We start from the raw sequence: 15,508 nt of genomic DNA on the forward strand, positions 1-15,508 counted from the left end.
AGTAGACCACAATCCTTCAGTAGTAATTTTTTATTTTGGGAGCCCCTTTACGCACGTGGAAAAGCGCTTGTGAATGATTTAGGTACTTAAAAACTGTTTTCTTTCCCTTCGTTTACCGCCTTTCATCATGTGGTTTTTACGGCTCCCTGAGCCTCGTAATTTATGATGAAAGGGCGACCGGATGGTTTGTAAATATTGGAATTCTTCGCCGTCATTAAATTCGTTGGGTTAATGAGCTGTTCTGATGTTATTCGACATCGACGCCGCTATATGTGTCCGACCCGGATAAGATCCAACAAAACATTTTAATTCGCCAAGGCTACAAGAATTGGTGAAAATTTCATTGTGCATCTGTAGTGATTTTTCCAAACGTTGATTTGTGGCAAACAGACCTACTTAGTTTCCTTAGCGTTTAATGGAACTTGTGCATAAAAGAAAAAGCAAAGAAGAATCAGAACAAATCGATTAACAAGAATAAACAAGAATGTTAAGGTTTCCGTAAATTGGTCAGAGCGCTGGATTGTGTTGTGCGGGAAGTCGAGGGTTCGAGCCCCGGCCGGACCAATTCTCATGGTCTTAAAATAACTGAGGAGAATTTGCTGCCTTACTATAATATCAAGAAATGGATATATATTCTAGTCTTCTCGGATAAGGACGAATAAACCGTAGGCCCCGTCTCCTGCAGGGTTAGGGGTAGGAGACGTTAATTTCCCACGCACGAGATTACTGTGTGGAGGATGTCCTCCCCTGGGGAGGGATGGATGGGTATGTCTTACGTTTCATACATGAGCGTCCTGCTCGGGTAACTGGGTAACCATGCCTCACGTAAAGACAATAAACTTGATTGATTGATTCAGTTGAGCGGATTTCTTGATGCTCCGAAGAATTGAAGCGGGTATGGTATAATAATATATGGTGTAATAATATGGCAATGGGAACGAGTGGAGTCCAAGTTAGTCTGTACTCATACGGCTGATTCCGAAGCGGGAGTCTGATTTGTTTAGCACAAGTATGATTACAAACGGAATTGGATGACAAGAAGTCCTGTTACCAGTAAATCAAAACTTTGACAAAATTCGAGAAAGAAACCAGAAATCGGCCATACGTTTTCATAAAAAAAAAAAAAATTACTCGACGAAATGTGCGACAGCAGTGCGCGCACATAACGTGTTCTGTCTACTTTCACAGGCATAACGTGTTAACTGTGCCTTCAAGTAGGGTCCCTCTTAACTACAAGGATGGTTACCATGTAAACTTTCACCCATTCAGGGTGGGGTGGGGGATTGCAGCGCTCCTTCCCTTGTCAGTTCATGGTGTGGACTGTGGACTCTACGATAAGGTCTGGTAACTATGAGATTCCAAGTAACAACCCTCTGACCAAATCCTAGGGAAACCTGACCAAATCCTAGGGAGTGGGTTACCTGTGATGGAATATTCCCCCATTCAAGGAAACAAATTTGCGACGAGCTGTCATCCCATTCAGGGTGGGGTGGGGGATTGCAGCGCCCCTTCCCTTGTCAGTTCATGGTGTGGACTGTGGACTCTACGATAAGGCCTTGTCTTACGTTCTTGGAAAGGGGGGACATTGAGATTTCGGTTTTGGTGTTCACTGCGGTTTGCGGATTTTCCATTTGGCTTTTCGGTTCACCTGAAAAATACTAACGTGTTTTTCGGATTTGGTACCCGATTTTGTTTCCGTTTTCCATGTTTGGGTACTGGTTTCTCTTCATCTGAGCAACAATTATGCGCCTCCACTGATCTTGAATAGCCGCGAACCTCTGTACTTACCACCACTGTATCGGATCGATGAGGGTTTTGATGATTGGGAAGTGAAAATTTATCAATTTTGACGATTTTTCTTACGGATTTCGGTTTCGATTGAATTCTTTTTCAGTTTTGGATGAATCTCAGCCACGATTTTGCGGTTTCTGATAGACCCAAATGCCCCCTTCCAAGGACATACTACCCGGTCATATTTGGATTTACATGCGTGACTTTGACTATATTTGGTAAAGTCGTGTGACCGCGTGACCGCAGCTGACAATTCGCCGGGCGAGTTAATTCCTAGCAACAGCGTTTGTAGTTTAGAAGGAGCCCCTTAACTTTTACCAGTTGTTGTCGCGGTCACCGTTGTTTTATTTGTTTGCACCTCACAATCAGATGCATCCGTGGTAAGTTTCCTGTTAGTCAAAAGTGTCTGACAACTTTTTATGTTATAACTGCTCTCGTTACAAATCATCCTTAAGAATTGTTGATGAAAAAACGTAAAACTTAGTTCAGTTAACTTTCAGTTGTATTGGTTGCATTTTAGTAGGTAAAGTTTAGTTTGAACAGTGTTATTTTAAAGATCCTAACATGATTCCTTGGTTAGCGGAAACTTGACTTTGATGCATGCTCATCCGCTCTCTGACGTATTAAAATGAGTGGACACAGTTCTGGTGTGTTCTGCCGTTACTCTTCTATGTCCTCCGCAAAGAATGATTCTGTCAAGTGGCTCTTGCCTTAGCACTTGAGTGTGATTGTAAGATTCCATAATTTCCTTTTGTCTTTTTGTTCTTAATTTGTTGTGAATGAATCAGTTTTACAAGTTCTTTCTTTCTTGTCTCACTGCTTCCACTAAACGAAGTACTTGTTAGTCGAGAGACATAACAGTTTAAGCTCGCTATTACAGAGAAGGGAACAAGATTTGAGGAGAGAGTCGAGATCAACGAAGATGAGCAGATTGCTTATTTCAATGTTCAGCCTTCAAAGAACATATCCCATCATAGGCATTCTTGAAACATGTTAAACAGTTACGTATGATGCACGAGAGAGAGCTATTTATGCAATAGCGAAAATCAGACCTGAAAAAAATCAGGCCTGTACGGGATTCGAACCACTGACCTCTGCGATACTAGTGCAGCGCTCTGCCAATTGAGCTGACAAGCCAAATGGGAGCAGGCCGTTAAGTTGATTCGTAATAAACCCGTGATGATAAATCAGATACAATGAATATATGAAGTTCATATATTTTGAACTGCGGTATTAGATACGTATGATGCACGATCCTCGCAGTAGAGGATTACCATGTTGAACAGTGTTTGCCGTTAACCGGAATCCCAGTTTTTCCATTGACCGTCCATCTGCATGGTTGTTCATGTTGACAAACAGTCTTTTATAACCCTCCTTTGACAACTGTTCAAGAAACTGCAAAATGGGGAGATTGAATTATTCTTTTCTGTAACACCCTGGATGGATTTAGTATAATAGAACCTACGATTCAGTATGATGAATTTCATTCATCTCACCATCTTTTCACCATTACACGTTACTGGTTCGCTCTCCATTGCTTCTTCTTGCGCCCTCAATCGAGCGGAGGTTGGGGGAGAGGGGGAACATAAAAGAGGGCTTGTTGCTCAAAACAAAGGAAAGAGTTAAAACAATTTAAAGGAGAGAGGGCTATCCGTCTGTGCAACGGCCAGCAATTGAGAGACCAAAAAGTGTTCGGGAATGCTTGTGCGTTTGAAAGATGATATGAAATAAAAAGAATTGGGAATAATGTAATGCCCCATCGCATTTTGGATACATTTGGTACATTTCTGCATAAAATGAAAGAAAAAAGCTAAAGAAGGCTAAAAAGCCGGTTAAAAAACCCATAAAAAGCCGGTTCATCTTTCTTCCCTCAAAAACATCGTTTTACTTCTTCAACAGAACCAAATAAAATGAGATTTCATGCCAAGAAAGAGGAAAATCTGAGAAGCTACTGATCGAGAAAGAGAAAGCATCAAACTTTGGATCTATGTAAAAATGGTAACTTTTGTAGTAATAACACAACCATCAAGCAATAAATAAAGTAATGCAAAGATTTTTTAAGATTTTAAGATTTCAAGATTTTAAAGCAATGTTATACAATCAATCGTGCTGATGAAAGAACTTCTAGGTGCTTTTTGACGACAGACAAACCTGTGTTGTCGTTTTAAACTAAAAACGTATTAACCACTGTGGAGAAAAAATATGTAATTCCAACCCTGTTTTCTTTTAGAATCTATTACCAGTTGTTACTGTCACTGTTGCTTTATTTTTCGGCATCTCGCATTCAAATGCGTCAGCGGTAGGGCAGATTACTTTTACATTTGTTCCCTTGACAAGTTTTCTATCAGAGTTTTTCGGTGAAAAACTTCAAACGCAAAACTCATTTCCAAGCTGACTAAATTCCATTTACTTTTAGTAGAGCCGGTTGCATTTTACCAATTCAGTTTTTAATTTCCCAAAAGTAATTTCAAAGCCAGATACAGCGAACCTTTAACCATCCGCTTTCATATATTTAAAGATAAAGGATAAAGGGATTAATTTTAGATTTCAGATTTCTGTGTACTTTCAAAGCCGGATAAAACAAACTTTAACCATCCACCTTCATTTATTTTAAGATAGTGGGTATAGGGATTTCATTTAAGAATTCAGATGTTAGTTTTATCGTTTGTCCATGCTGCGTTAAAACTGATTCAAACAAGGAAAGAAAGGTGGGAAAGAAAAGAATTTCTGTGAACAGTTTATCGTGTAAGCCTACACAAGGCGTCCTCGCCACCTTTCTTGTTCTTGAATCGTATCTGGTATTCACTGTCCCACCATTGTACGTTCGAAGGACGAAATGAAAGCCCGCGAATCGCAAGCATTATGGCTGTACATCGGCCACAGTCGTACCTCACTCGTATATCTTCGTCTACCCTCTAATCGAGCTACCTCGGCGGCATTCTCAGAACCAACCCACAAAATTCATAGTGTATACATGTAGTAGTTATCTGAATCGCAATAAGGAGAATGTCGAGTCTGAAACTTTCAACATGGCTTGTTTAATGATTTCTGACTCGCCGCGCTTTTTTACAGATCTCAAAAATGAATTTAGCCAGTTTGCATAACGAGGAAGAAGGACAAACTCGCCTGGGTAAGTATCAAATTAAATGTGATACACTTCTGCATAGTATGTAATGTATGTCATTAACTTCCAAGAATCAATAAAAAAAATGCTTAGTCAGTCATGATCTGAGTACATGTGGTCTATCAATGGAGTTGTTATCTATTTTTTTTTCTTATTCAACTGTCTTTTGATTTGATTACATATTTCGCAGCCAGAAGTCCATTCGAGTTACGGGTTTGTAATGGATCTCAGTCTTGCCTTGGGCTTAGCTCGTGCCATCCAGATGATTGAGTAGTTGATTTTTTATCCGAGATGCATTTACATGGTGGTACAAATACAATATGGTAGCTGCTCATGAACGTCCGACATGTAAGGGGAAACTGCTCGTAGTTAAGTTCCTGACGTTCGCCGCTTGAATGTGATTTGCTACAAACTACGTTGTCCTTTTCAGTGGAACTGATAGGTCATACGACGTTCTAATGGTTTGACCTGGCTGTGGACGTTGTTGATATTTCATAGTGCTAAATACTTCCTAAGATATTTCCTTCTTGAGTGAGGCAGACGATATATGCATGTAAGTTAAGTAGTCCTTCGGTGATTAAACCAGAATTTAGTTTTTAAAAAAAGTCACAAAACAATCGTAAGGAAAAATCTTTACTTTCAAGTCCATGGGTTAATTAGTTGCTAAGAAAGACCGGCTTGAGATACCTACCGATACAACGGGAGTCCTCCTCTAAAGATGTTCCTCGCATTCGGGCGTTAATAGAGTCTAACAGAAATGAGTCGTTTTAAAACATAATCTACCTCGGTCCCAGTATGTGGATCTGTATCTCCGATATACGCAGTAATAGCAGCACTTAACAAGTCTCTTGGCTTCTCAGAATATAGAATATAAGCGGAGTTCATGTAGTATTCGAGCATTTTCCCGCGCCAATTGGAGTTAATCATTGCTGTATAGTACACAGCCGGTTAAACCAACAATCGATCGCATCTGTCAGTTTCGGGTTACTAAAAAAGGAACAACTTTAATACCTTGATGAACGTTTCAAAGGCGAATGGCTGTGCAAAGAACGAAAGATCAAGAAAATGAATAAAGATATCCCGGATCAGCACCATATTGGAACCAGTGTTCAATTCATGTTCGCTAACCTGTTTTATAACATAACCAAAGTAAAGCGCGCGCTCTGATTGGTCAATTTAGCGTCCCCCATTTGCCCATGGGTGTACGCTGCTGACGTGAGCAAATGCAAAGACTATTTTTCCGCGCGCGCTTGTTTTTTCTGGTCGCGTAAGATTTGTTAAATAAAAGGGAACTTTTTAGCGACAATGTATCAATGTTATGTTATAAAACAAATGGTAAACGCCACAGCGTACACTATTGAGTTATGGATGCACTTGGGAGGTTTGATAAGCACTCAAGAAGCTAGAGTCGCTCTCGGCTATCGCCACCAGCGACTCTTACGCTTCTTTCGTGTTTAGCAACCTCCCGCGTGCATCCATAACTCAATAGTGTACGCTGTGGTGTTTACCATTTGTTAAGAATTTTCTTCTTTTGTATCATTTCCTGAAAACACGTTTCAAATTAAAATCACTAATTCAACGTCTCTAGTCGTGTGTTTCAAACAGCCTTACTCAGCCCTTACTCAGCCCTTACTCAGAAGAGATTGCGCTAAACAGTAAATTTTTACGAGAAGTACACACGCTACTTTTATTACTATTCAACTTAAATTCATAAGCCATCAATCAAATTCATTTCCATATGATAGACAACTTTCATTATTTCACAATGTCAATTTCTTTTTTGAAATCGGTTTAGTTCATTACTGCCGTTACGAATGGTTCTCAGAGTACTACAAGAGATCATGTGGTCTCTGCTGAAGTTAATTGTCAACAGAAATTTGACCGGTAGAGGGTTCCGATTAAATTCTTATTTACTAACTCACTAATCAATTATGTTACCGTGCTGCAACAAGGCTAACAAAATCTAATAGTCTATTGACTACAGTAATTACAAACTATACTAAATTTGTTTTCAGAGTTGATTGAGTAAATTTTGTTAATGATAAGGAGACACTCTGTGTGAGACCCTCGTTACTATTTTGAAACTTTTTACAGAACATCGTAAATTTATATTTGTAAATGAATCTCGATGATTGATTTTTTGCCAGTTTGTTAATTTAGAATATCTGCTGTTGAATCTAGATCTGGATCATTAATTGTTGCTAGTTTGATAATTCAGCTCGTTGTATGTAACCAATGCTAGTGGAAACACACTGATTGCAATGGTAACTGGCAATATAAACCTGTTTGAGTTAATCACTCAAAGATAATGTGTAAGGAGATCATACTGGATAAAATGATATTTAATCAAAACTGCCAAACAAAATCAGTCAAACGTGATTCGTTCCCACCAGCCCGGTTTGAGTACCAGTGGGAGTGTATAGGTCAGGCTTGTAATTGGACTGTAAAATAAAACAGCACTCTGTAATTGGACAGTAAGCGTCATGTGCGCGTGTTGTTTTTATGAAAATGCATAACTACTGGCTGGTTTATCGCCAAATTTTATCATAGTTTTGATTGATTGGTAAAAGGATTCTATGTCGTTCAATTCTGTCTGTGATAATATTCTTAATTGACAAGTCAGACACACCCACTTCGCGGTCGTTCGATTCCGTCAATCACTGCTATGATCACAGACCGAACTGAGCTCCACTCAGTTCTACTGCCATTACTAATTGTAAAGTATGGAAATACAATAAAAATTGGTTTTATTGTGGAGAGGTTTTTATCAAAATTAAACTCCAATGTTGCATTTATTATTTGGGCAAACAGAATTAAGTTTGTATGTTTTTCATGGCCAATTTGCTAAAACAAAAAGAACAAACTATAGCGCAACCCTGATAAGTGCGTTTCTTGAGTACATCGTGAGATCTCGGTGGGAGTTCACTCACCTCCTGCAGACAGTCTGAGAAACGAGTACGACAAGCAAGCGACTGGTGACCAGCACTAACACAAGGGGTGACAGAAAGAAGGAAACAGCGGGTGGCCGCTAAGCAATCCCTTTCCCCAGTTACGCACGATTTACTGTTAGCAGTTTAAGTATTGCCTCTCATGGAATCCTTGGCTTTGGGTGTTTTTTTCCCAAATGGACTCTTTTAAAATAGTGACCTCTGGCTTCACAAATTTCGAAGGGCAAGCCTAAGTCAAAAATTACACAGCTTAATGACATGAGGTTGATCAAGGTGTATGAACCGCCCGATGTGAGTCTGCATGTGCAAGAAGAGGGTGAAGAGCCGGAATTAACGGGTTAATTTCACGCGCACGTCAGTAAGATGTGTATGTTGCTTCAGTGGTCCTTTAGTAAGTTAATTTTAAGAAAAAAGTTACCAAAATTATTTAGGGCCGAAAGATGGCGCACACCTCAGACTATAATGCTTGCAGAGGATATCTTTCATCAAGTAAGCTTTGGTATCTCTTACATTAAACCATTCAGTCATGAATTTAGGTTTTTTTCCTCTTTGTGTTTTTTTTATGTCCTCCATTTCCTAGGCTTACTTGACTGTGTATCAACAAAGTTGAAATGGTAAATTAGCCACCGTAATGATTACAAAAGCCGACGTTTCGAGCGTTAGCCCTTCGCTCCGACGAAGGGCTAACGCTCGAAACGTCAGCTTTTGTAATCATTACGGTGGCTAATTTACCATTTCAACTTTGTTGATATATCCAAATTATCTCGTTACTCCCACCGACGCAGCCCCAAACAGTTTCTTTCGAAACTATCAGCCTTTATTACTTGACTGTGAGTTGTCTATATTTAGAAATAAAATCTCACAGGTGAAACGTATTTGAAGATAGCTTGATTTTTGGAGATCATCCCTTAGAATAAAGCGAATGGATTCACCGCGAGGCAATAATGGTTATACTGATCATATATGAATAAAAAAAGGTATGCCTCTCTCTGCGAAAACCCAAAGCTGACTTTTAAGCTTCCTGTTTTGGTTTGTCTGTTTGTTTTTGGTGGCGAAAACCTGACATCATCAACGCTGAAACCAGACTATTGACAGATCGCATTTACCATTTTACAGCCATATCCCACATCCAAAATTTCGCTTTTTTCGTGATTGTAACCCGCAAATATAAATCCTCGCGAAATTTAAACACGCGAATTTAATACCCATGTAGAAAACTCAAATCATGATGGAATAAGAAAAACAGATTCAGGATTCGTATCTAAAAATACACAAATTATAATTGGGTTTTACAAGAAGGTTCTATTTTTTATTTTCTGTTGTAAAATGAGTAAGTTTACAACGCGAATGGAGGTATCATCTTAAGCTGAATCGCCCCAAAAAATATTTTTCGTGCGGTCGGCAAAACTGCCATTAACTGGTTCCTTGCAGTTCTCATTTATTCTTGTAAATTTGTGTTTTGCTCATTCCCATTTATTTAGAATAAAACCCCGCGAAATAAGGTCTCGCCAAAATTGTGAAATTAAGTGCCAATAAGCAACTAAGGGCCTCCTCATTAGTCACTAGATACACATAAAAGTTTTTGCTCTTCGACCAAGCTTCTTACCAACTAACCAGGAAAGTCTCGTTTCAACTGAATTCGACAGCAAAACGAGACTAGCTTTTACATGCTTGGTAAGGGAAACAGTGTCCTTGAACTTCAAAAAGACGTTTCGTTTAAATGCGCTTAAATATCTGCCAAACGCTAAGCAACTATCATTTGATGAAAACAACACGTTCGATGCAAATGTATGGCACGTCTTATGTTACGGTAGCGCGTGCTGCTGTTGATTAATAATAACGTAGATCGCAGGCGCATTTTGATTACTGTAGCCGCACTTTTCCAGTTATTTGAAGCACTAATGTATCTTCAAGTGTCTGCTTACTAATTCACATTCTGAAGCTGCAATTTTTATACCAAATCATCAAACATTGACTTGGTTTCGTTTAAGAGTTTTAAAATGCGTACGAGATCAGATTATTCTATGTATAAACAACATTTTTCTTCCTGTACGACAGGTGTTTTTTAGAGATATCTAGGTTTACGAAGTCAATTTTGTCTGAGTGTTTCATCGTCGATTTTCGCAATTAACTGTTCTATCTTTTACCCATAGAGGTCTTGCTATATTTGTAACGAATCATCGATTACCCCTCAAAATTTAGTTGATAAAATGGTGAACAAATATTATTCACCCATTTTCAATTTCCGGTTAATTAGAGGTTAACATTGAAAAAATAACTAGGAAGCTATAAAGTCAGCTTAAGCGTTTCGTGTGAGAATAAATTGGTTCCACACTTGACAGTTGAGATTTTAAATTAGTCCAGTAGCGCAGAAGCCATCTGAGACAAAATTTAGTGCTTAAAATGGTGGACAAATATTGTTCACCCATTCTCAATTTTCGGTTAGAGGTAAACATTGGAAAAAAAAATTAGGAAGCAAGAAAGTCAGCTTAAGCTCGAGAAACGATTGGTTATGCATTTGACAGTTGTCACTTTAAAATAGTCCGGTAGCACTGAAGCCATTTGAGATTTTGCGGAAGAACTTTCAAGCTTTCAAGATAAAAGAGCACTGACTCAAAGCAACAAACAGACCTGCAAACCACAATCCCAACACGTTGTTGGGCTTAAGAATGGGGAAACGCTTTTTACCAGCTCTGTCTTCTCTCTTCCTCTTTTCCTTGTGGGGAGGATGGCTTTACTGCTCTACAAATGGAAACCAGGGTAAGTCTTTCGATTTAATCCAGTCCCCCTGCGCTCAGAGGTCTTTAAGCTATAGAATGCTAGTCAATTAATTATTTGTGCAGAATGAGCAAAATATGTTATTCTTGTGTAAAAGAGATTCCTGTGTCTTTTTTCACGCTAAAAGTTTGCCTGAAACTTGCTTTAAAAAGCGTAATATCATCCAAATAGTTTCAAAGCTGGAAATACTTTTTCCGGGTGAAATTTTTCTTCACTGCATTTTTTTTTCAATCATGTTCTTTTAAGTCTAGTTGCTCACAGAAGATTGAAGAGATGCGCGCATTTTGATTGGTGGAGGATTTCGTCATAACTCGCTATTATGAGCTCACACGAGGTGATTATTGCAGGAGCACTAAGTTTCAAACGGCTACCTCGTGTTTTCTTAATGTTTCCAAGGAAGAGATAAACGCGATTGAAAAAAATTTAATTGCAAAGAGCACAAAAGAGGGTAAAAGTTTGGCGCAAAACCTTTCAGAAGAAAGATGTGACGTTTTTGCTCGCTGAATTGATTAACCTAAAGCTTTTCTGCGTGTCTAACCTGAGATTGCTTTCAGAACCCGCCGGGAAAACTGTATAGATGTAATAGTAGATATCAAACTAGCCTGGTCTTTTCGGTCATTTTGTACGTTATGAATCCTAGTCTTTTCCCTCTGACTTATTCTACGTACACTTTCCAGGAAAAGCCCATGGTATCCTCGGTGTTTTTGCGACATCGCGCGCAAGGAGCATGCTGAAAGTTTAGGAAAACAAAATAGAATGGACTTAACGGACAAAGTTCAATTGTTAAGGCTTCAAAGTTATTTTAAAATCAAAATTTTTAAATTAGAAAGGCATGTTCTGGCACCCTAACCAGTGCAGTTTCTTTTTTTACCTGACCGTTTTTTATTTTTTTGCATCATTTCTTAAAACAAACTCCCATCTGGAATGAGAATAGAACGGCTTTACTGGTGTCTAAAGTTACCCGGACCCTCGAGAAACGGGCCCCCAGGCTTAAAAATGAATCAATTTTAAATAAAAATCTAAATGCTTGCAGGTTTCGGCTGCCGAAGTCTACGTTTTGTGACACCAGTTGGAGGATATGCTCTTCGACGCCACGTGTTTAAGGAAATTCATTTACAAATGGGAATTGAGCTCAGTGGTGACTGTAGACAGCAGTGCCTCATGGAAAGAACCTGCGTGTCTATAAACATCGGCTCACCTGACAAGAATGGTCTCACGGTGTGTCAACTGAGTGATTCTGACCACATCCAACATCCTAAAGATCTTAAGCCACAAGAAGGGTTTATTTACTGGGCTACAGAGGTGAGAGATTTGTTTAAGTGAGCATTGATTTTTGCTTCCGTAGTTTCAGAGCAAAAAAATAATAATATGTGTTTTCCTATCCCTTAAGAATCCTTGTACTAGTAAGCCCTGCTTCCATGGTGCGACCTGCCTTAGTGGATTCACAGACAAGAGATACCTTTGCCTATGTCCAGTTGGTCACAAGGGAGAAAATTGTGAAAAAGGTGTCAGTAACTTTTTTTTAATAATTTTTATACTATTGTTTATTCGCTTATTGTAAAGCTGTTTTCTTTGTTTAGACAAAAACGAGTGTACGGAAAACACTCATGACTGCCATGCCAAAGCTGTTTGTCATAATACCGAAAGATCCTATAGGTGCAGCTGTAAAGAGGGTTATCGGGGTAATGGACGGAATTGTACAGGTAAGGTTGATACCTGGTCCCAACAAGCCAGTATCTAAGGCTCCCTTGAATTGCATGATTGAATTTGACCGCAGGCAAGCTCTTGTCGATGCAAGTTTGTTTTTCTCGTTTAGACAAAGACGAGTGTACGGACAAAACTCATGACTGCCATGTCAAAGCTGTTTGCAATAATACCGAGGGTGCATATAGATGCAGCTGTAAAGAAGGTTATCGGGGTAATGGACGGAATTGCACAGGTAAGGTTGATACCTGGTCCCAACAAGCCAGTATCTAAGGCTCCCTTGAATTGCATGATTGAATTTGACCGCAGGCAAGCTCTTGTCAATGCAAGTTTGTTTTTCTCGTTTAGACAAAGACGAGTGTACGGACAAAACTCATGACTGCCATGTCAAAGCTGTTTGTAATAATACCGAGGGTGCCTATAGATGCAGCTGTAAAGAAGGTTATCGGGGTAATGGACGGAATTGTACAGGTAAGGTTGATACCTGGCCCCAACCAGCTAGGACATATGGCCATCCTGAACTGCATAACTGAATTTGACCGCAGGCAAACTTTCGTCATACAAGTTTGCTTTTCTCGTTTAGACGAAGACGTGTGTACAGACAACACTCGTGACTGCCATGCCAGAGCGGTTTGTGATAAAACCGAGGGATCCTACAGATGCTGCTGTAGAGAAGGTTATCGGGGTAATGGATGGAATTGCACAGGCAATAAGGTTGATAGCTGGTCCAAATCAGCAAGAATTTAAGGCCATCCTGAACTTAATAATTGAATTTGACCGCAGGCAAACTTTCTTCAATACAAGTTTGCTTTTCCCGTTTAGACAAAGACGAGTGTACAGACAAAACTCATGATTGCCATGCCAAAGCCGTTTGTAATAATACCGAGGGATCCTACATGTGCAACTGTAAAGAAAGTTATCGGGGTAATGGACGGAATTGCACAGGTGAAGTTGATAGCTGGTTCCCAACCAGCCGGGATTTATGGCAATCCTAAATTGCATGACTGAATTTGACTACAGACAAGCTTTTGTCACTGCAAGTTTGTTTTTTTCGTTTAGACAAAGACGAGTGTGCAGAAAAAACTCATGACTGCCATGTCAAGTCTGTATGTTATAATTCTGAGGGATCCTACAGATGTAGCTGTAAAGAGGGTTATCAGGGTAATGGACGGAACTGCCTAGGTAGGGTTGAATTGATAACTGGTCCCAACAAGCCAGTATCTATGGCCATCCTAAATTTCATAGTTGAATTTGACCGCAGACAAGCTATCGTTAATACAAGTTTGTTTCTCTCGTTTAGACGAAGACGAGTGTACAGACAAAACTCATGACTGCCATGACAAGGCTATTTGTAATAATACCGAGGGATCCTACAGATGCAGGTGTGAAGAAGGTTACCACGGAGACGGGCGAAATTGTACAGGTAAGGTTGATAGCTGGTCCCAGCAAGCTAGGATCTAAGGCCTTCCTAAATTACACAATTGGTTATGATCGTAAGCAAGCCCTCACTAGAACAAGGTTGTTTTTTCTTGATTTCTTACAAATTTTTTGAGAGTATTTCAGTTGAGGACCGAAAGAGGGACTGGTCATTCGCATTTTAATCATGTTTACTGAATACTTAGTGAAATGCGCTTCGAATAAAAAGAGATATTACGGGAAAGTTGACGAATGGTTTAGTATATTGCGCATTATTCTTCAGAGAAATCTGTGAACACGAAGTGTGTGTGATTTGTTTCTATTTTAGCGTTTAGACATTTGTCGGACCTGAAATTTGTTCTTCATTTCAAAACAATCTAGATGTAGACGAGTGTATCACCAATACCCACAGTTGTCACTATAGCGAGATTTGCAAAAACACAAATGGATCTTATACATGCCAGTGCAAACCAGGAATGAATTGCAGTAAGTAATTTGTACCAAGGTCACTGAACTGTGCGGCAGTTGCTAAATCACTTCATGTATCTGTATTATTGTATTTTTATCCTCGGATTTTCTATCATTTCTGGCCCTCTGATTGGTTCAATTGATCTCCGGTTAATAGCCCGCGGACTGTCTTCAAAGGCGTAGTGCAGAAACACGAATACGGTGCAGAAACTCAAAATCAAATGAGAAAAATGAACAGGGCCTGGTAATGACAACAAAACAAGTAACACTGAATGTGTTTTTCAGAAGGAGAACATCTTTTTGTGCATATTTATACACCTCTTTTCGGAAAAGGTTCCCTGAGAAGTGTTCATTGCCTTGCATACCATTCTGGGATGCCAGCCTTTTTTAACCCAACTTGCAAATGACGCCCTCATTTTTTTTTTCTCTGACTCTAAGAGTCTTCCTCGCATGTGACAGACGGTTGCAATTGTGCAAGTTTTGAAGCGATAAATTCTTCTTCTTTTGTTAATCGACCAAGTTCGAACGGCATCTCTCCTGACATTGATCAACATTTTTCTTTCAGCTTGCTTGAACTTGAAGACATTTAGTGATGCTTACTGCAACAAGTATGCCGAACAATATTGCGGTTTTCACTGGTTCTCAAAGTACTGTAAGAGGTCTTGTGGTCTCTGCTGAGGTTAATTGTCAATGGAAGTGGGTTCCGATTAAATTCCTCCTCAACCGCAAACTTATCCATTCTGCCACTTAACTGCAAAAAGTCTGACAAAACCTAATATTTTGAAGACTAGAGTAATTATAAATTATGCTAAATTATCCAAAATTCAGGAAAAAAACAGCTTTATTCTAATGAGATAAGACAGGCGTTGTGCGAGAGAGCTGATAAATGAAATGCTACGTCAGAGGGTATGCGGTCAACAACACGGGTTCAAGTGTCATGGGTCGAAAATTTGGCGAAATTAGCGGGAAATAATTAGGGCTGACTTTTAAAACCGAGGAACTCCGTTTTCGTCGAAGGCATTTTCCTATTTCCAGAGGTTTTAAGACGAAAATCAATTTTTGAAAATTTTTAGTGGGTGTACCAAGTTTTTGGAGGCTGTTCTGTAAAAGAAAAGCGGCAAGGAAAACGACGCCTCAAAGCAACAGAATGGAAATCAACCATGCGAACGGCTTAAAATCCGTGTTTCCGCGGCAAAACCTAGCGCATGCGTATAAGTTATTCAGCTCTGTCGCGTTGTACCTAGTTAGTTTCAAATTTAACCAAGTTATATAGCTTTTT

General features: G+C 39.4%; 2 protein-coding genes across 2 annotated transcripts in view; both read left to right on the top strand.

Annotated features, from left to right (window-relative positions):
* The first annotated feature begins 10,203 nt into the window (after window positions 1-10,203).
* LOC148736657 (uncharacterized) lies at window positions 10,204-12,631 on the top strand. The gene is made up of 5 exons (XM_088747266.1): window positions 10,204-10,623; window positions 11,675-11,943; window positions 12,032-12,146; window positions 12,222-12,344; window positions 12,458-12,631. Exons 1-5 carry the CDS (start codon window positions 10,533-10,535, stop codon window positions 12,616-12,618), a joined length of 759 nt encoding a protein of 252 aa, XP_088603392.1. The 5' UTR covers window positions 10,204-10,532; the 3' UTR covers window positions 12,619-12,631.
* Window positions 12,632-13,171: 540 nt separating this feature from the next.
* The window catches only part of LOC111326562 (uncharacterized), a 2,372-nt gene continuing 35 nt past the window's right edge, over window positions 13,172-15,508 (top strand). Inside the window, exons 1-5 of the mRNA XM_088747267.1 lie at window positions 13,172-13,290; window positions 13,405-13,527; window positions 13,646-13,768; window positions 14,143-14,247; window positions 14,795-15,508. The exon at window positions 14,795-15,508 is cut by the window's right edge and continues 35 nt beyond it. Of these exons, the coding sequence (XP_088603393.1) occupies window positions 13,242-13,290; window positions 13,405-13,527; window positions 13,646-13,768; window positions 14,143-14,247; window positions 14,795-14,907 (513 nt within the window). The 5' untranslated portion in view covers window positions 13,172-13,241 and the 3' untranslated portion in view covers window positions 14,908-15,508. The remainder of the gene's footprint in view (window positions 13,291-13,404; window positions 13,528-13,645; window positions 13,769-14,142; window positions 14,248-14,794) is intronic.

The sequence above is a fragment of the Stylophora pistillata genome, chromosome 2 (genome assembly GCF_964205215.1).
Source record: "Stylophora pistillata chromosome 2, jaStyPist1.2, whole genome shotgun sequence".
Classification (NCBI taxonomy): Eukaryota; Metazoa; Cnidaria; class Anthozoa; order Scleractinia; family Pocilloporidae; genus Stylophora; species Stylophora pistillata.

What these genes read in the sequence shown, in the direction of transcription:
- LOC148736657 (XM_088747266.1), top strand. Translation starts at nt 10,533, where the DNA reads ATGGGGAAACGCTTTTTACCAGCTCTGTCTTCTCTCTTCCTCTTTTCC. An exon ending in CTCTACAAATGGAAACCAGG is followed by an intron (nt 10,624 to 11,674) that starts GTAAGTCTTTCG and finishes AAATGCTTGCAG; the next exon opens with GTTTCGGCTGCCGAAGTCTA. An exon ending in TTATTTACTGGGCTACAGAG is followed by an intron (nt 11,944 to 12,031) that starts GTGAGAGATTTG and finishes CTATCCCTTAAG; the next exon opens with AATCCTTGTACTAGTAAGCC.